At 37.7% G+C, this 21,061-nt stretch overlaps 1 protein-coding gene across 5 annotated transcripts in view; it reads left to right on the top strand.

The window, feature by feature from the left end:
- LOC135092995 (probable ubiquitin carboxyl-terminal hydrolase FAF-X) overlaps nucleotides 1–21,061 on the top strand; it is a 301,879-nt gene that overhangs the window by 49,888 nt on the left and 230,930 nt on the right. For all 5 annotated transcript variants that reach the window (XM_063991852.1, XM_063991861.1, XM_063991828.1 and 2 more), the window contains exons 5-7: nucleotides 10,225–10,337; nucleotides 10,524–10,812; nucleotides 11,081–11,265. In XM_063991852.1, coding sequence (XP_063847922.1) covers nucleotides 10,225–10,337; nucleotides 10,524–10,812; nucleotides 11,081–11,265 — 587 coding nt within the window. The remainder of the gene's footprint in view (nucleotides 1–10,224; nucleotides 10,338–10,523; nucleotides 10,813–11,080; nucleotides 11,266–21,061) is intronic.

Here is a 21,061-nt window from a genome sequence, read left to right as displayed (position 1 = left end):
CCTTAAGCCATTGGCCAGTTTCTTCACCATTTTTCCATTTAATGTTATTGTTGATATCATTAATTTGTGTTTTTATCTTCCAGTATGCACAAAATATTATTGTGTGCAGTATTCAGAGAAAAAATGCTCTCAAATTTCGGTAAATTTCCAAAACCATAACAATTTGCAAAAAAAATATGCAAAAATTAGGTAGCGAATATCATGATCTCAAACATTTTTGAGACAATCATGATTTTGATTGTCTACTGGTCATTTTGAGACATAGCTCATTGTAATAGCATATATAATAAAAGTTACAGTTGGTGGAAGTTTGCCAAACTTTGAGCGCATTTTTCTCACTTTCTTTATTTTAGTGTAAGTATAAGATGTCTTTTGGGTATTAAATTGATCAGGTCATCCAAAAACATGATGCTCACTCCTTGGTGGAATGGCTGTGACTGATGAAAAAATGTGCCCCCATAAATCATTGACTAGAATTGCCATGAACTGGCATGATTTGAATTGACTCAATTTGCTTGGTGTAAACAGTTACTTGGCAAATCAAGATTAATCATGAATTGTGTTGATTCTTCATGAACTCAATCAAATTGATTTATTTTGGTGTAAATGCAGCCTCAGGGTAAAAATAAAACTTGTAGATTGGAGAGGCCTCTAAGTAAGAGGCTGAAACCATCATCCAAGCATTGACATCTGTTCTGGCTAGACAGATACAAGTCTATACATCCTCAGCATATTCATCATATCATCCAGTTCATACATTATCACTGCTTTATATACCCTGTCCATACCCTGTCTTTCTAATTTATATACCCCATGTATAGTGATATCCTGCAGTCATTTTGTTCTATTTTCCTCTTTATCTCTTCGATTGTTGACCGTGTTTAAGCACCAGAAATCATCAGTATTGCATATGTGCAGTAGAAATTTGCAGTTTTCTTAAGTGCATCCTGCTGTTGACCAACAAGCTTGATATCTCAATTTTCTTGCATATGCTATCCTTCTGGTCCAGTCTTACAAGACATCCTTCTGATAGCAGAACTGGTCCAATATGAAGACTACCTCCAGTGTCTCTTTGCATTTCTGTTCCCAACTTCATCTCTCAGATGCTGTGCTTTTCTAGTTCTCTTTTGCTTAATTCATATTTCTCTGCCCTGAGTATCATATCATTGGTTTGCCATTAAATTTTTATGAGAAGTCAAGATCAGTACAGTGGAACCTCAGGATACAAACTTAATTCGTTCCAAAAAGTTGGTCTTATTTGATTTTGGTCATATCCTGAAATGAATTTTTCCATAGGAAATAAAGGGAAATTAAATAATCTGTCCCAGCATGCCAAAACAATGGGCATTTTGTAATTTAAAGCATAAAGTACAATATTAACATTTTATGAACTATTTCAACTAGACAATCTTGTATGTTTGCTGAATAATAATAATAATAAAAAAAAAAAAATTGAAACTTAAAATTAATAACTATTTAATGTCAGTTTACCTTGGTTAAGGAAAGTTCTTGATGTATAGGAGATGATGAGGGGTGGGTGAGGGGAGAGGAGGTTATTGCTTGAAAGGAGAGTCCCCTTCCATGGAAACTAGAGGCAGTGTAGCTTCGGGAATGGACTCTCTCTACCTCTTCCTTTGAGGAACGAAGCTATTTGGCCCTGGTGGTGGATCGTTGGGATCATTGACATCATCTTCGTGATGATGCATCACTCCCTCTTAACGGACCAAGAAATGGTCATGTGACACTTTCTTACGTTGTCATTAAAGAGGTTTAGGGACTGCCTAGTATCTTGTTCAGGAAGGATTTTTTTTCTGTGAAAGACCTATCTCCTGCCACATGCTGCACATCTTTATGTCAGTGGAGGAAACATTTTCTGTAATCTCCTCTCCTGAGGAAATCTCTCTTACTATTCTCTGCTCCTTGGTTCAGAGTGCCAGCAGTTCCTCAGTTCCTCATTGTGGTCCTGGACCAACTTCTCAAAGTTGGCATCATCAGCTTGGAGTCCCAAGGTCTTACCTAGTGATACAATCACCTCAGCAATTGAGATATCCTCACCCCCCTCACAGTTGCACTTTGAAACAGATTCGGGCCACAACTTTCGCCATGCTTAGTTCAAGGTCCATTGAGTTACAACAGTCCATGCCTTGTCAATCATTGACACAATTTAGAATGTTAATGTGATTTTTTTAAGAACTCTGTGAGGGTCAATAATGTGCATCATTGGTTATAGCAAAACACTGCTAGAATAAGGCCAGGGTGTAGAGCTTCTTGAAGTTGGCAGTGACAAGTTGGTCCATCAGTTGCAGTAAGAGTGGTGTTGGCAGGAAGGAACTTTGTGATTATGAAGAACTTCTCCAACAAGGATGCTTCCAATCCCTTAGGATGCATTTGTGCATTGTCTATGATGAGGAGCACTTTCAGCATCAGACCTCTCTGTCAGGTATTTCTTGACAGCGGGTCGACATGTAACTGCTGAGCAGGTGACAAGGTGTGCATATTTCAAGTCAGCGTTCATATCCTGAAGGCAAATTGTTAGATTTTTTGGTTGTATTCTGAAATGTTTGTACTTGGGATCATTCGTATCCCGAGGTTCCACTGTTACAGTGCAAAGTTGCCCCATCCATTTTTAAACAACTGCTCACCATTCCTCTCCCAATGGTATTTTTAAAGTCTGTCCAGCAGTTCTTATTGTAGTGATATGTGCTTCACATGTAGCAAAGGCCATTCTGAGGTCTGATTTATTAGAGCATTTTTTCTTTTCTTTTCTTTTACTTTAGCAGAAGTGAAAATGTTTATAACAATTTTTTTGTACCACAGAATTTGAAAATATCTCTGGTATGTTAAAATACTAATAGTTTTCATACTCTTGGTTTAAAACTCTTTCATTAACAGAAAATGTCAATTTTTTTTTTATCAAAGTCCCCATGTGACTGCTGGCACCTAGCCAAATATATATATCTCCAACAACTTTCCTTTATCATTCCCTCCTCAGTTCCAATCTTATGGTACCACTTCCATCTCATTTATCTCTAAAGCTGAACTCTGCTCAAAGCTATGCTAAAAACCCGACCTTGGATGATTCAGGGCTTGTTCCTCCTTATCCTTCACCCTCTGTCTATTTCATACCTCCTATTAAGATCCTTTGCAATGGTCCTTTACATGTCCTCACTGGCCTTAACTCTTAGAAGGCTTATGGACCTGATAGGAGTCTCTCCTCTTGTTCTCCAAAACAGTCCTTCTGTGCCAGCACCTTGTTTAGTCTATTTATATCATCTTTGTCTGCCTGCATCAATCTTTCCTTCTTGCTGAAAGTCTGCCTTCATTCAGCCTGTTCCTAAAAAGGATAACTTCTCTAATCCCTCAAACTGCCACTCTGTTGATTTAATTTCCTGCTTATCTAAAAGTTTTTTAATCTATCCTCAACAGGAAGATTCTTATATATCTATCACTTCATAATCTAATATTTGATTGCCAGTATGGGTTCTTTTTTGACTGCTCTGTTGGAGATCTGGCCTTCTTTATTGTGTCTTGGTCATGCTTTTTTAACATAGCATTGCCTTAGACATATCAAAAATCACTTGATAGAGTCTTGCATAAAGCTTTGATTTTCAAATTATCCTCCTGTGGCTTCTAGCCTTCTCTCTAACTTCATCTCAAGTTTCCTTTCTGACTGTTCTATTGCTGCTGTGTTAGATGGTCACTGTTCTTCTCATAAGTCTATCAACAGTGGTGTTTCTCAGTGTTCTGTCTTGTCACCCACTCTCTTCATATTATTTATCAGTGATCTAAACCAAACTTATATTTTCCTATCCACTCCTACACTGATAATACCACTCTGCACTTTTCCATCTGTGCTTAAGATGCCCAACTTTTCAGGAATTAAGCAGCTCATGCAGGGAAGCCACAGAATGCCTGACTTATGATCTCTCAAAAAGATTCCTGACTGGGGCAGAGCAAGCTTAGTGTCCAGATTGCCATCTTCTTTTTTCGAGACAGTTTCTGTATATTACTAGTTTACTTTTTCTTATTATGAACTTAAGGGCTTGTTGAACCTTAGAAAGGTAGTTTTTACTTCTGGCCCCCTGTTTCCACATTTTGGATATCATCTCTCATGACAGAGTATCATAGTTGCCTAGGCTACAGTCAGCAAATGCTGATCTTGTGTCATGGCAACAGTGCTACTTGGGGAGTGCATTTTACTTAAGGCCTTACAGCAAGCATAAAAATTAGGGTGGGACAAATTGACTTATTGAAATCTCAAGTGCATCTTTCCTCCTTGCTCACACCAATAGCAACAATGACCAGTATTAAGCAGGTCACTAGTATTAGTGTTCATTGTGTCTGGTGACATGTGATTGGCTCTGTTCTCACAGTGCAACACATTGCGTTCTGTTCATGCTGTGGTGTTTATAGCGATGAGTGCAAGACAGAAATCAAGTGATATCATTCCATCATAGATCTTCACATATTGGGCTTGAATGGTAATGATATAGCAAAACGTGAATTTTAAAAACACGAAACTTCCAGAATCCATGTGTCACCAAAGACACAGTGAATACAGATTCTAGTAATTTATACTGGTCATTGTTGCTATGGGCGTGAGTAAGGAGGAAAGATGCATTTGAGATACCCATAAGTCAATTTATCTCAGCCCATTTTTTATGCTTGCTGGGAGACCTTAAGTAATTGGGGGAGTTTTTGGGACTAATCTGCTTGATGTCGTTGCTACTGCATCTTCCCTCGTGACACAAGCTAAAATTTTGTAATTGTAAATCCCATGTGCATACAGATGTTTAAAACATTGATCATTATGATACTTCCAAAATTCTTCATCAACTTCTAAATATCTTGTATGGATAATTTAGAGAGTTGATCAAAAATATTTTTTATTAGTCAGTAATACTGTTTTCAGTATTTTAAGTACAGCATTTTTTTTATTTTATTTTTTTTATTATGTAGGAAGGACACTGGCCAAGGGCAACAAAAATCTAATTAAAAAAAATGCCCACTGAGATGCCAGTCCCATAAAAGGATCAAACCAGTGATCAAAAATTGATGAATAAGTGTCTTGAAACCTCCCTCTTGAAGGAATTCAAGTCATAGGAAGGTGGAAATACAGAAGCAGGCAGGGAGTTCCAGAGTTTACCAGAGAAAGGGATGAATGATTGAGAATACTGGTTAACTCTTGCGTTAGAGAGGTGGACAGAATAGGGGTGAGAGAAAGAAGAAAGTCTTGTGCAGCGAGGCCGCGGAAGGAGGGGAGGCATGCAGTTAGCAAGATCAGAAGAGCAGTTAGCATGAAAATAGTGGTAGAAGACAGCTAGAGATGCAACATTGTGGCGGTGAGAGAGAGGCTGAAGACAGTCAGTTAGAGGAGAGGAATTGATGAGACGAAAAGCTTTTGATTCCACCATGTCTAGAAGAGCAGTATGAATGGAACCCCCCAGACATGTGAAGCATACTCCATACATGGACAGATATGGCCCTTGTACAGAGTTAGCAGCTGGGGGGATGAGAAAAACTGGCGGAGACATCTCAGAACCCCTAACTTCATAGAAGCTGTTTTAGCTAGAGATGAGATGTGAAGTTTCCAGTTCAGATTATAAGTAAAGGACAGACTGAGGATGTTCAGTGTAGAAGAGGGGGACAGTTGAGTGTCATTGAAGAAGAGGGGATAGTTGTCTGGAAGGTTGTGTCGACTTGATAGATGGAGGAATTGAGTTTTTGAGGCATTGAACAATACCAAGTTTGCTCTGCCCCAATCAGAAATTTTAGAAAGATCAGAAGTCAGGCGTTCTGTGGCTTCCCTGCGTGAAATGTTTACCTCCTGAAGGGTTGGACATCTATGAAAAGACATGGAAAAGTGCAGGGTGGTATCATCAGCGTAGGAGTGGATAGGACAAGAAGTTTGGTTTAGAAGATCATTAATGAATAATAAGAAGAGAGTGGGTGACAGGAGAGAACCCTGAGGAACACCACTGTTAATAGATTTAGGAGAAGAACAGTGACCGTCTACCACAGCAGCAATAGAATGGTCAGAAAGGAAACTTGAGATGAAGTTGCAGAGAGAAGGATAGAAGCCGTAGGAGGGTAGTTTGGAAATCAAAGCTTTGTGCCAGACTCTATCAAAAGCTTTTGATATGTCCAAGGCAACAGCAAACGTTTCACCAAAATCTCTAAAAGAGGACGACCAAGACTCAGTAAGGAAAGCCAGAAGATCACTAGAAGAGCGGTCTTGACAGAACCCATACTGGCGATCAGATAGAAGGTTGTGAAGTGATAGATGTTTAAGAATCTTCCTGTTGAGGATAGATTCAAAAACTTTAGATAGGCCGGAAATTAAAGCAATAGGACAGTAGTTTGAGGGATTAGAACAGTCACCCTTTTTAGGAACAGGTTGAATGTAGGCAAACTTCAGCAAGAAGGAAAGGTAGATGTTGACAGACAGAGCTGAAAGAGTTTGACTAAGCAAGGTGCAAGTCTAAAATAAAATCTTGATTTGGACCATGAAAAGATAAAAAATAAGACTGTACTATATAGTATGACATAACATACTCAGTAACATTGTGATATATGGGTGTGATTACTGTATTTCCTGCTATATAAGACACTTTTCCAAAAAAAATCTCCAAAAATCTCCCTGCATCTTATACTGCAATGGTTAGGTTTAGGTAGGCCTATGGGTTATGGTTACAGGTTTGGGTAGGTCTGTGGGTTATGGTTACTGGTACTAGAGTAACACCTAAACAACACTGTTTGACCCTAGAATTAAATATGTATGTTTATATATTATTAGATAATGATTACAAATTGAAATAGTGCTAAAAATTACTAGATGATGGTTATGAACAAAATAATGCTAAAACATAAAAACCTGTAGCATCAAGATCAAGATCAGAAACTTTAACATGCGCAAGGAGTGTTTTGTGTACCATTTCAAGTCAACAGCAGGGTAGGAGCACTGTAACTATTCAGCCAATAGTGGAACTCTTGAACACAGAGAAAGGCAGAAAGCAACATAAGTTAGTATCATAGTCATAATTGTTCAGCAACAGTTATGATCACTGATAAACTGGTATGATGTTTTCTACTTTTCTGTGTTAGTTTGAGCTGCAACTTAGACCAAAGCCTGATTGAGGGGTGGGCTATGAATGAAGTTCAGGGAAAAGTGAGGCTTTTTTTATTTTTTTCATAAATATCCCCCTTCAAATTATAGGTGCGTCTTATACTCTGGTATGTCTTATATGGTGGGAATGCAGTATTTTCGTGGGGATTTTAGCATCTCTTACACAAAATGAGTGACGCGGCAAAGTAATTGAACACAAAAACAAAAATCTCTCAGGACTGCTTTGGCATAAATGGGAGAGGAACACAGGAAGCCACAGGTTCATGGAGTAGTGGCATGGACACTGCAGCAGTAATTGTCTAGCTACGTGTCTGTAAACTTCAGCGAAGGTGGGCCTGTCAGATGTTTGTTTAGGTTAGATACACAGCATTACTCTTGCCAGAACACTTGAGTTGCCAGTTTTCAATTAAAATTGTTGTTTCCATATTCTAGGAAGTTGATGTATGTAATTTGGAGTTTTAAATGGGACAGACACATTGTTTAAATTTTTATGGTCATCTGCATTAATACACTTCTGATCAATGGTATACTTTTTTGGAAACCTTGAGATGAGCAAATAAATCTAAGTGCCATGTTCACTAGAAAATCAACTTAAATGCTTTTGCTCATGAATAGAGTTCAATTTTACCTGTGTTACTACTTCAAAGGAATTGTGTAGAAAAGTATATCATATAAGCTAATTGTATTTTCTTGTATATAGAATGATACTATAGACATTTGATATTGCTCCATTGTGTGAGGAGACATGTCTGGTGCTGATGCCTGTTGACAATCACTAGTTTACTAAACTCCCCATAGCACTCCCTGAGCAGACTGTGCTGCTGCGATGCAAGATCAGCATTTACTCACTGTACTTATTCCAGTCTTATTTTTGTTTCAAATCCATTTGGTAGACAGTAGATGCGGTTATCACTCATTCTTGCACAAACAGCATGAAGATATAAATTTTTCAGTTTTGGTTGCTTATTATAAGTATTTAATTTTCACTGTTGGGATCCTTTTCTGGCTCTTCTGATAATGAAGCTCATATGCCAAATCTTGATGAATCATGCTTTTGAGAAGTAGGAGCACAAGAGACTGATGTGGTAGAGGTGTGACATCTGGTGGGGGCGATTCAGCATGCATGATGTCATCTCACTCATTTCCTCATTTCTTCTGTCCTTTATTTCTTTTGACACATTTCTTGTAAAGAGAACTTGTCTCTTTTTGATAATTAATGCATTTGGGTGCCCTCATTATGATTGTGGTATGCAAGGAGCATGTATGGTAGTGGAGCAGGAGTGTGTGGACAAGATGCAGTGCACACTTCTACTCTATTTAGAGCAACAAGGCACATTGATGCATCTCGCCACCTACAGTGCTTTTCATTGACCAAATGGGAGTCAAAGTTGCTGAGTAGAGCTGTATTTTGAAGCATTTCACCAGAATTTATGCAGTTTTCACAAGAGAGAAATACCATCATTCAAGATGAAAAAGTTAACAGAATAGGGATTATTCAGGCCATAACTCAAGAGATATTGTGAATATAGGTATAAAACCTTGTCTTAGTATTGCCAGATGGTATAACTATGATCAGTTTTTTCTTATAAAAAAAGGACATTTTAATTTCACATCACCCTCTATCAGACAGCCCAAGTAATACCCACACCTCTGCCACAGTAACTGCATGGATATCTATCCATTTCCAGCATCACTCCTTCCTTGTTACCATCACCTGGGTAATCTTCATACCAATCATCCTTTCCTATTCATCCTAGCCTTCCATCTGGTAAACCTGTTGATTTGTTTTTTTTTATATTTATTTATTTATTTATTTTATTTTTTTAATCTAACAGGGTCTGGCCTATGGTAACAAAAAGGCTGAAATAAAAGGTTCATGAAAGGTGCCAGTCTCCTATGAGTGGTCTTAAGAATTATCCAAAATTATGAGGAAAAATGTTTTGAAACTTTCTCTTGAAAGTTCAAGTCATAGATAAGGTGAAATAAAGGAAGCAGAGAATTCTAGAGTTTACTGGTAAAAGAGATGAAAGATAGGGAATAGTGGTTGACTCTTGCATGAAGAAGGTGAAAAAAAATAGGGACGAGAGTGGAGAACTTTGTGTATTGAAGTTGCTGGAGACAGGGAAGCATGCTGTTAGCAGTCAAAAGATCAGTTAATGTGAAAATAGTTATAGAAGATAACAAGAGAGTTTGAGAACCAAGTCAGATACTTTCAGATTGACAAAAGCAAAAATTTTTCTTTTGTACATACCTATTCTGCACTTACGTCATTATAAGTAGTACATCCATTGTTAACTTTTGAAATCCAAATTGATACATCATTTGAGATCAATCTCCTCAGATTCTCTTGTAGAACATTCTCCCTAGGTTACTCCCATGCTTCAGTAGCTCACCTCATGATATTTGCTACATGATAGATGTTTCCTCTTATAGGTGGGGTTCATAGAACTATCTCATCTCAGTTGATATCTCACTTTTCTGCACTTACCTTGTCCCTCACAACAGTGGTGTTTCAAGGTGGATAATTTTACCCTCTTGTAACGTACTCCTCTGGTCCCTGCTTCATCTTCACCATTTTTATGTACATTCCTTTTACTTAAATATTTCTGGAAATATTTTTTTTTTTTTTTTATCTCATTCATGTCATGCTCTATTAGGAAGATGTGTATGTTTTCATTATTGATATGGATAGCTTCAGCAGTATTCCTTTTTTTCCCTTTTAATCTTTGCTATTCTAAATATTTTCTGGCTACCTTTTTTTACCATCAATATCTGCATCCTACTCCTGCCATGATGGCTCTTTTATAGCTGCCACTGCTCTTTTTAAAGGATGGAACACGGCAGGAGTGGGATAAAAATTTTGCTTGTGCAGAAAATAAGCAGATGTGTAAAATACATTAATTCATTTGTGTAATTGACAGAATTACCAACATTATTTGTGGTGGGGAGAGGGTTTTTAAGAATGCCTCTTAAAGGAAAAATCCTCTCTGAGAGACTGCAAAAGGTAGAAAAAAATGTTTGATAATCTTGTCAAATGGCTCTTTGAGTTTTGAGATAACTCATTTTGTGTACCTAATGATGTTTTAATTTGTTTTCAGAGATGCATCTTGAAAAACTGTGAGAAGTTAATAGAGTTAGTAGTAGTGAAGCTGCACCAAGACTGGTTTTCTTTACTTGACCTTCTTGCTATGGTGCTGAGTCCTAATTCCAAGTAAGTAAATGTTTTGAGCTAAATCTTTCAGATTTCTTGAGTATTTCTACCCTGCTGGCAAGTGAAATTTGTGGTGAAACAGTTTTGTGTGAAAAGGAATTTTAAGGATATTTCTTTATTATGAAATTATGGAAATAGTAACCTTCAGTCCTAAGATTAGACTTTCCTTTTTATTTTTTTTTTCAGATTTCATACATTCAACAGTACACGTTCCTCTGAGACGGTTCAACAGGGATCACAGATCCCAGACTATGAACTCTATGCTAGACCCCCTGATCCTAGAAATCCTCGAGGGTGGCTAGTGGACCTCATTAATCTCTTTGGTAAGCTCGGTGGCTTTCAGATCCTCCTTGAACGATTCCAGTCGGGCAAGAACCTCTCAGTCCCAGTCATCTGTGCTCTCCTTCGACCCTTCGGCCTCTGCTATGAGATGCTCACAGTGTCTACTATAGAAAAATACTTCATGCCTATTGTAGTAAGTGTATCACATGTATCTGCTAACAGTATGACTATCACGAAAGGCAGATTTTGTTTCTACATGAGATTCAGGCTAAGAACTAAGTTTTATTGCAGTCTCTCTTGATTCTTTTGTCTTACTGTTGCTCATCTCAGAACTTTTCATTTTATATTTTGTGCAGCCAAAGTCCTTTCATTAATAATAGTCCAGTAGTCAAATGTATAGAATTTTTTTCCTTATATTATGCGATTGTTCATACATTGCACCTTTATCGTTTGCCCTTTAGGAAGTAGTGCCTGCCTTCCTTGAGAACCTCACTGATGAGGAGCTGAAGAAGGAGGCCAAGAATGAAGCGAAAAACGATGCATTGTCTGCCATCATCAAAGCCATCAAGTGCCTGGTATCCCGTGTTCCCAGCCAGGAGGAAACCGCCAAAAATCTTGAGATTTTTAGGTTAAAGATGATACTCAGGTGAGTGAAGCATATCTATTTTGAGATTTGTTTTTATTATTTGTTTGTTAGATTTGTTTAAATTTTAAATACTGGTGATTTTTTATGGTTTCTGTGGAGTTAACAACAAGAAGTTGGACAGAACTTAATTAATCAGTGCCACTTAAGGGTAATATGTTGTAAAAACATAGTACTCATCTACCTATGTTTACTTTATTTCCATGTTTAAGGAACTGCCTACTGAAAGAAAAACAAAGAGCTTGATATATTAAAAATTCTCACATACATGTATAATCTAATCTTGTCGTAACTACTGTAAGAAGCCTCCAACATGTAATTTGGAAAGTGTCATACCTATAAATTTTTGCAAATTTTGTTGTAAAATTTGCAAAAATAAAAGGTTTGGCATTTTCTTAGGAAGTGTTGGAGGCTTTTTAAGACAGAAAATTTGCAAAAATAAAAGGTTTGGCATATTCTTAGCTTGTGTTGGAGGCTTTTTAAGATGGTTATAAGATGCATGGTCGTTAATTGGGGTGAACTCTCCTCAGGACTGGTGGTCTTGATTCTTAAGATAGTTTTCCTTTCATATATATATATATATATATATATATATATATATATATATATATATATATATATATATATATATATATATATATATATATATTGGATTTACATGACATGGCCTAGTTTTGTGAGACATTTTTTTTTGGGGGGGGGGGAAAATAAACATTTAGCCTCTTCAACATGTTGATGCACCTCGTGCATCATAGCTTGCCTGTAGAGTCACATGGTGCTGCACCTCATGCGTCACTCTCCTGAGTTTCTTCCCATGGTAGATCCTTATCTCATTTGGCCTAGGTGGCACCTGATGTCTCTTGCATGCCTTACTCACTCAAATCTCTCAGCTCCACCCACCTCTGCTCTCAATCAATCATGAAACAATAAATAACATCACTACCTTTATGGTAACACCACCCTTTCCTGCCAGCCTGCCATGCCATCTCAGCCCTCTGCCTTAGTGTGTTTACCTCAGTCTCACTTTGTTCTTCTTGGTTGTCAGTCACCTGTTCTATTCTTGCTTTCTCCTCTTAGTGGTCAAGTCATGGATGACATTTCTGATGACAGTAGTTGGGATGAATATATCCCAGACAGTGCTGATGACTATGACTCTATGAGTGATGATGAAATTGATGTTCCTGAGTAGAGATGAGAGGGGTTGAGGAAGGTTGGCGGGTGATAGTAGACATGTTTTCTGACAAGTGTCCTGATGCTTTATCCCCACTTTGTTTCTTAGTTTTCTTGACTGAATCCTGCACTAGGGGATTTCTCTGTCATATCTTTGGTTATTTTTATTGAGGAACCAAAGCTGAAGAGGTCCATCCCTCTTATTTTTTCCCCTTGTGGGTTATTTTATTTATACAAGGAATCTGCAATAAAGGAGACACTTCATAAATGTTTTTAGTTGTGAGGTATCATGAATAAATGAAGTCCATCCTGTGACATAAAATGGAGAGAGAGAGAGAGAGAGAGAGAGAGAGAGAGAGAGAGAGAGAGAGAGAGAGAGAGAGAGAGAGAGAGAGAGAGAGAGAGAGAGAGAGAGAGAGAGAGAGAGAGAGAGAGAGAGAGATGGGTGATGTGCTTTGCATCCCGGTAATACATTTTGAGTGTGTGTGTGTGTGTGTGTGTGTGTGTGTTGTGTGTGTGTGTGTGTGTGTGTGAACATGATGGCCTTTCTTAATTCTGTTCCTGTGTATGCATGCATAGGCTACATTAGTAATTTGCATACTGATATTATAATTCTCTCTCTCTCTCTCTCTCTCTCTCTCTCTCTCTCTCTCTCTCTCTCTCTCTCTCTCTCTCTCTCTCTCTCTCTCTCTCTCTCTCTCTCTCTCTCTCTCTCTCTCTCTCTCTCTCTCTCTCTCTCTATATATATATATATATATATATATATATATATATATATATATATATATATATATATATACATACATACATACACACACAAACACACACACACACACACACACACACACACACACACACACACACACACACACACACACACACACACAAGGTTATGATTTGATGCAAAAATTTTATATATATATATATATATATATATATATATATATATATATATATATATATATATATATATATATATATATATATATATATATATATATGCATTTCCTTAGATAACAAACACACACACACACACACACCTATGGAAGGGAAAAGAATGCAAGAGAAATACAAAACATTCCTGAAGAAGTACAATGAGGGTGTGCAGAAGCATGTACTTGTATATAAATTAAGAAGGAGCAAATAATGTATAATGCCAGATGTGCAGAAGCTAAGAAGAGGAAGGATATAGCTTGGAAGAAACTGAAGAAACAAGAATTGAAAATAATAGTGAGCAGTATAAGGAGACAAGGAATGATTAAGTTACAATAAGAAGAGAGGAAGAGAGACAATTTGAAAAGGATGTGGGAAAGAAATGTGAAGAATAGCCCAAGCTTTTTTTACAGGTATATCAACGGAAAGATGACAAGCAGAGAGACCATTGAAAACATAGTAAAGGGAGAAAGGATATATCAAACAGCAGAAGAGATGGGTGAAATTATGAATGAGTGTTTCAGGTCTGTGTTCAGAGTGGAAACAGAGTTTACAGAACCAAATGAGGAAGTGTGGTAGGAGAGCTATGGGAAGTCTTGGTGCAAACACATGAAATTGACAAATTGATAGAGAAGTTGGATGTCAGGAAAGCATTGGGGCCTGATGGAGTGTCAGGTTGGACACTAAAGGAATGTAGAGAACAAGGGACCAGTTTGGGATGTGATTAGCAGCTCACTGATAGAGGGAAGAGTACCAAAGGAGTGGAAGAGAACAAATATAATGCCAGGAGGACTGAGCCACTGAATTATAGACCGGTATCGCTTAACTAGTGTTGTCAGCAAGATCTGTGAAATTGTGATCAAGGAAAAGTGGGTGAAATATTTGGAAGAGAATGAGGTTACAATAAATAGCCAATTTGGTTTCAGAAAAGGAATGTCATGTGTGAGAAATTTACTAAGTTTCTATACAAGAGCAATAGATGAAATACAAACAGAGATGGGTGGGTAGATGCAGTGTACTTAGGCATCAAAAAAACTTTTGATAAAGTTCTGCATAAAAGACTATTGTGGAAGTTGGAACACATAGGAGGACTGAGAGGGACAATGCTAAAATGGATGAGAGACTACTTAAAGGATAGAGAAATGAGAACTGTGATCAGGGACACCTACTCAATTTGGATTAAGGTAACAAGCGGAGTACCATGGGTCACTGTTAGCACCCATTATGTTCAAAATATACATCAATGATATGCAGGAGGGTTTGACCAGTTATATTAATCTGTTTGCTGATGATGAAAAATTGTTAAGAGTAATAAAGAGCCATGTTGATTGTTTAGAGTTGCAAAGAGATATTGACAAGATTTATGGGTGGAGCAAGAAGTGGAAATTGGAATTCAATGCTAAGAAATGCCATGTGATGGAATTGTGAAAGAGTAAAAGAAGACCTGCATGGGACTATAAAATGGGGGAGGAAGTAATAATGAAGAACAAGGAGGAGAAAGACCTAAGAGTGGTTTTTCAAGATAAACTGATCCCAGAATGGCATATAAGTGAGATATTTGGCACGACATACAGGATGTTTAACAAATATTAGGGTGGCATTTCATTAAATGGATAAGACTATGATGAAAAAATTATAGCCACTATGCTACATCCTAGGCTGGAATATGCAGCAGTGGTGTGATCTCTGCATATGAAAAAAGATATAAAGAATTTGGAAAGAATTCAGAGGGCATCTACAAGGATGGTACTGGAGCTGAAAGACTTAACATACGAAGAGATGTTGAAGGAAATGGGACTGCCAACTTTGCAGGTTAGAAGGGATAGAGGAGATCTAATAACTATGTATAAAATAGTTAACCACATTGAGAACATAGACAAGTAGGACCTGGTGTTGCTGGAAGAAGATGAAGCTGGACAAATGAGAGGGCACTCAAAGAAGATCAGGAAGTCAGTGTTTGAGGGACATCAAGAAGTACAGTTTTCCACATAAAACTGTGGATATCTGGAATGGTCCAATTGAAGAGGTTGTTACAGCACCTAACGTGCAGAAATTTAAGGAAATGTTGATAAATATAGATATGGAGACAGGACACTATGATCCATGCTCGAATCCTGCATTATACAACTAGGTAAATACAACTAGGTAAATACACACACCTGGAAGAGGACAACATCACCAGGAATACCTAGAGATGTGATATGTAGGGTTTGAGTGAGTGAGTGTGGTCATGTAGGTGAGGAAACACTGTTGTAGTTTTCTGGGCTCCACCTGACTAGGACTTATCTGATTCTGACAGAAGTGAAATGAACTTTGATGGATTTAATGAAAATGATCAATATGAAAGTGAGATAGCATTTCTGAAAATGAGACTAAAGAAACTGGAAAGTGATGCAGAACAGCAGAAAAAGATGGAAGTAATGTTGTGAGTGATGAAAAAACCTTTCAGGACAAACTGGAGGAGAACCTTGGAAAAAAATGATGAAATATTCAAACTGAAAACTGAACTGGAGGAAATGAGAGTGAGAGAACAGCACATTATTAGGAAAATAAGGAATTGTAAAACAACAAAGTGACAAAAGAAAATGAAGATTTGAAGGCAGAACTAGTGATGTGTGAGAAGAGGGTGAGAGAGTCTTGGATAAAATGAAAGGCTGGAAAATAAAAAAAAATGGTAAAACAAATGTTGACTTTAAGGAAATAATTGAAGAACAACTGAAAGAAAAAATGAAATTGTAGAAAAGGAAGTTCAGTGAAAGCACTGAAAAATAATGAAAATCTGATAAGAGATGCAGCAGATAAGAAGAAAAGTGTTATAGTTTGTTGAATAAAGGAGAAAAATATAACATACAAACTGAAAAGAGATAAAGAAGAAACAAAAAGCATAAATTGGGAAACGTCTGAGGGAATGAGACTGCATGGGGGAAAGATTTCTGAAGCTGACTATGGAAAACACAATGATGCAATGGATGACTGAAAATACAAGATATAGGGGAGATAATGAACCAACAAAACAACCAAATACTAACAAAAGGAATTGACCTAACTAAAAATTAAGATATGTGTGCCCTATAGAAAAAAAGTAACCATGTAATGTTAGAAATAGAGACTGATAATGATATCAGTGAAGAGGATGAATCATACAAAGAAAACAGGAGAAACTATGAGAAAACAAATATAGATGATGTTAAAAGATTCTATGAAGAAATGGACTGGGGAAAGCTGAAAACAGTATATGATGTGCAAGTATGATATTTTTATGGAACTGTATGAGACAGGAGTGAATAAATGTCCCACTATACAAGCCTGTAGAAAGAAGAAAACAGGTGTGGTTCAACATAAGATGTGCAAGAGCAAAGAAAAAAAGAGATGAAACGTGGATAAAAATTAAAAGAAATTGAAGCCCTCCCCCCAAAAAAAAGACTAAGATAGCAAGAAATGAATGTGAAAATAAGGAGAGAGGAAGAGAAAGGATATAGTTGAAAAGTGCAAGGATGAACCTAAACTGTTCTACAGATTCATTAATGGAAAAATTAAACTAGAAGGAAAAACTGGAAAGGTTGAAGGATGGAAATTAAACATATGAAGACCCAAAGACATGATTGAATTGCTAAACAAAAAGTTTCACCATGTTTTCACAGAAGAATCATAATTTAAAGAACCACAAGATAAGACAAAAAAGCAAATGTAGGAAATTACAGTAATCAAAGAAGTTTATAAAATGATGGAGGAACTAAAAGAAGAAAAACCAACAGGACCAGTTGGAGTATCAGGTTTCATTTTAAAAGAGTGCAGGAAAATATTAATTGAACCAGTATATGACAATAAAGTGCTCAGTATCAACTGGAAGAGTGCCCAAGGAATGGAAGAGAGCAGTCATAGTGCCAATTTATAAAAGTGGAAAGAAAGAAGAATCACTAAATTATAGACCAGTATCAATGACAAGCATAGTTTGTAAGATCTGTGAAAAAGTGATAAAGAAGCAGTGAACAGAATTTCTAGAAAAAAAACATGATATAATAACAGAAAAATGGTATGGCTTTAGACAAAAATGATTATGTGTAACAAATTTGATGAGCTTCTGTTCGAGTGACTGATATAACACTGGAGAGGGATGGATGGGTAGACTGTGTTTATTTAGATCTAAAAAAAAATTTTTTTGACAGTTACCCACAACAGGCTACTATGGAAGCTAGAAAATATAGGATAATTAAATGGAAAAAAAAATGGATGGAAAGTTACTTAAAGGGAAGAGAAATGAGAATGGTAGTAAAAGATGTAAAATCAAAAAGAAGAAAAGTAGATATTAGAGTATTACAAGGATCAGTGCTGGCACTAATACTTTTCCTGATCTACACAAATGATATGCCTGAAGAAGTAAAGAGTTACATGAGTTTATTTGCAGACAATGCAAAATTACAAAGACGTATAAGAAACAACAAAGACTGTGAAATTCTACAAGAGGATTTGAGTAAAAACTGGGACTAGAGTAAGAAATGGGAGATGGAATTTAATGTGAAAAAAATGTCATGTAATGGAAATGGGAAAAGTGAAAAGACCAAAATGGACATATAAAATGGAAAATGAAGAAATAATAAAAGTACAAGAAGAGAAAGATCTGGGAGTGATAATACAAGATAGTCAACAGTTGGAGAAATGTGTAGAAAAGATATTCAGAGATACATATAAAATGGTGAGAAACATTGGAACAGCATTCCACTACATGGATAAAGATATGATGAGAAAGATAATTACCACTGTGATTAGACCTAAGATGGAATATGCTGAATCAGTGTGGTCTCCCCACAAGAAAAAACATCAAAAAAATAGAAAGGATACAAAGGATGGCAATGAAGATAGTTCCAGAACTGGAAGAATTAACATATGAAGACAGGTTAAAGGAAATGAACTTGCCAACATTGGAACAAAGAAAAGAAAGGGGAGACTTAATAAATTGTGGATTTATAAATTGTGGAATAGAGTGTAAAAAATTGATAATGAGAAACTACAGGTAAGAGAAGTAGAATGTACCAGATACACACGAAGCCACAGTAAAAAAACTAAGAGAAGGAAGATGCTTGAATAACATGAAGAAATATAGTTTCCCATAGAGAAATATAGAAGTTTGGAAGAAGCCAAGTGAGGTGGTAGTATTGGCAACAAGTGTGTACAACATTAAGGAAAAACTGGACAAGTGTAGATATGGAGATGGGACCACAGAAGCATAGCTCAGGCCCTGTAAATTACAACTAGGTAAATATAACTAGGTAAACACACACATTCACACACATTCCATTCTTGGAGACTTCAATGTTCACCACCAGCTTTGGCTTTCCTCTCCCTTCACTGACCATCCTGGTGAACTAGCTTACAACTTTGCTATCCTCCATGACCTAGAGCAATTGGTGCAACACCCTACTCGTATTCCTGACCATCTTGGAGATCCGCCCAACATTCTTGACCTTTTCCTGACCTCTAATCCTTCTGCTTATGCTGTTACCCTTTCTTCTCCGTTGGGCTCCTCCGATCACAATCTCATATCTTTATCTTGTCCTATCACTCCAATCCTTCCTCAGGATCCCCCTAAGCGAAGGTGCCTCTGGCATTTTGCCTCTGCTAGTTGGGGGGACCTGAGGAGGTATTTTGCTGATTTTCCTTGGAATGACTACTGCTTCCGTGTCAGGGACCCATCTTTGTATGCTGAGCGCATAACAGAGGTGATAGTGTCTGGCATGGAGGCATACATTCCTCACTCTTTTTCATGTCCTAAACCTTCTAAACCTTGGTTTAACACAGCTTGTTCTCATGCTATACATGATAGAGAGGTGGCCCACAAAAGGTACTTAAGCCTTCCATCACCAGAATCTCATGCACTTTATATTTCTGCCCAGAACCATGCCAAGTCTGTTCTCCAACTAGCCAAAAACTCCTTCATTAACAGAAAATGTCAAAACCTTTCAAGATCTAACTCCCATCGTGATTTCTGGCATCTAGCCAAAAATATCTCCAATAACTTTGCTTCTTCTTCTTTCCCTCCTCTACTTCAACCAGATGGCACCACTGCTATCACTTCTATTTCTAAAGCTGAACTCTTTGCTCAAACCTTTGCTAAAAACTTTACCTTGGACGATTCTGGGCTTGTTCCTCCCTCTCCTCCACCCTCGGACTACTTCATGCCACGTATTAAAATTCTTCGCAATGATGTTTTCCATGCCCTCACTGGCCTAAACCCTCGGAAGGCTTATGGACCTGATGGGGTCCCTCCCATTGTTCTCCGAAACTGTGCCTCCATGCTTGCACCTTGCCTAGTCAAACTCTTTCAGCTCTGTCTGTCAACATCTACCTTTCCTTCTTGCTGGAAGGTTGCCTACATTCAACCTGTTCCTAAAAAGGGTGACCGCTCTAATCCCTCAAACAACCGTCCTATTGTTTTAATTTCCTGCTTATCTAAAGTTTTTTTAATCTATCCTCAACAGGAAGATTCTTAAACATCTATCACTTCACAACCTTCTATCTGATCGCCAGTATGGGTTCCGTCAAGGCCGCTCTACTGGTGATCTTCTGGCTTTCCTTACTGAGTCTTGGTCATCCTCTTTTAGAGACTGGTGAAACTTTTGCTGTTGTCTTGGACATATCAAAAGCCTTTGATAGAGTCTGGCACAAAGCTTTGATTTCCAAACTACCCTCCTACAGTTTCTATCTTTCTCTCTGTAACTTCATCTCAAGTTTCCTTTCTGACCGTTCTATTGCTGCTGTGGTAGACGGTTACTGTTCTTCTCCTAATATTAACAATGGTGTTCCTCAGGGTTCTGTCTTGTCACCCACTCTCTTCTTATTATTCATTAATGATCTTCAAAACCAAACTTCTTGTCCTATCCACTCCTATGCTGATGATACCACCCTGCACTTTTCCACGTCTTTTCATAGACGTCCAACCCTTCAGGAGGTAAACATATCATGCAGGGAAGCCACAGAACGCCTGACTTCTGATCTTTCTAAAATTTCTGATTGGGGCAGAGCAAACTTGGTATTGTTCAATGCCTCAAAAACTCAATTCCTCCATCTATCAACTCGACATAACCTTCCAGACAACTATCCCCTCTTCTTCAATGACACTCAACTGTCCTCCTCTTCTACACTGAACATCCTCAGTCTGTCCTTTACTTATAATCTGAACTGGAAACTTCACATCTCATCTCTAGCTAAAACAGCTTCTATGAAGTTAGGTGTTCTGAGACATCTCCGCCAGTTTTTCTCACCCCCCCAGCTGCTAACTCTGTACAAGGGCCTTATCCGTCCATGTATGGAGTATGCTTCACATGTCTGGGGGGGTTCCACTCATACTGCTCCTCTAGACAGGGTGGAATCAAAAGCTTTTCGTCTCAACTCCTCTTCTCTAACTGACTGTCTTCAGCCCCTCTCTCACCGCCACAATGTTGCATATCTAGCTGTCTTCTACCGCTATTTTCATGCCAACTGCTCTTCTGATCTTGCTAACTGCATGCCTCCCCTCCTTCCGCAGCCTCGCTGCACAAGACTTTCTTCTTTATCTTACCCCTATTCTGTCCACTTCTCTAATGCAAGAGTTAACCAGTATTCTCAATCATTCATCCCTTTCTCTGGTAAACTCTGGAACTCCCTACCTGCTTCTGTATTTCCACCTTCCTATGACTTGAATTCCTTCAATTCCTTCAAG

Source organism: Scylla paramamosain, chromosome 3 (genome assembly GCF_035594125.1).
Source record: "Scylla paramamosain isolate STU-SP2022 chromosome 3, ASM3559412v1, whole genome shotgun sequence".
In the NCBI taxonomy this organism is placed as follows: Eukaryota; Metazoa; Arthropoda; class Malacostraca; order Decapoda; family Portunidae; genus Scylla; species Scylla paramamosain.
Note: the sequence above shows the minus strand (reverse complement) of the source record. Positions and strands in the feature narration are given on the sequence as shown.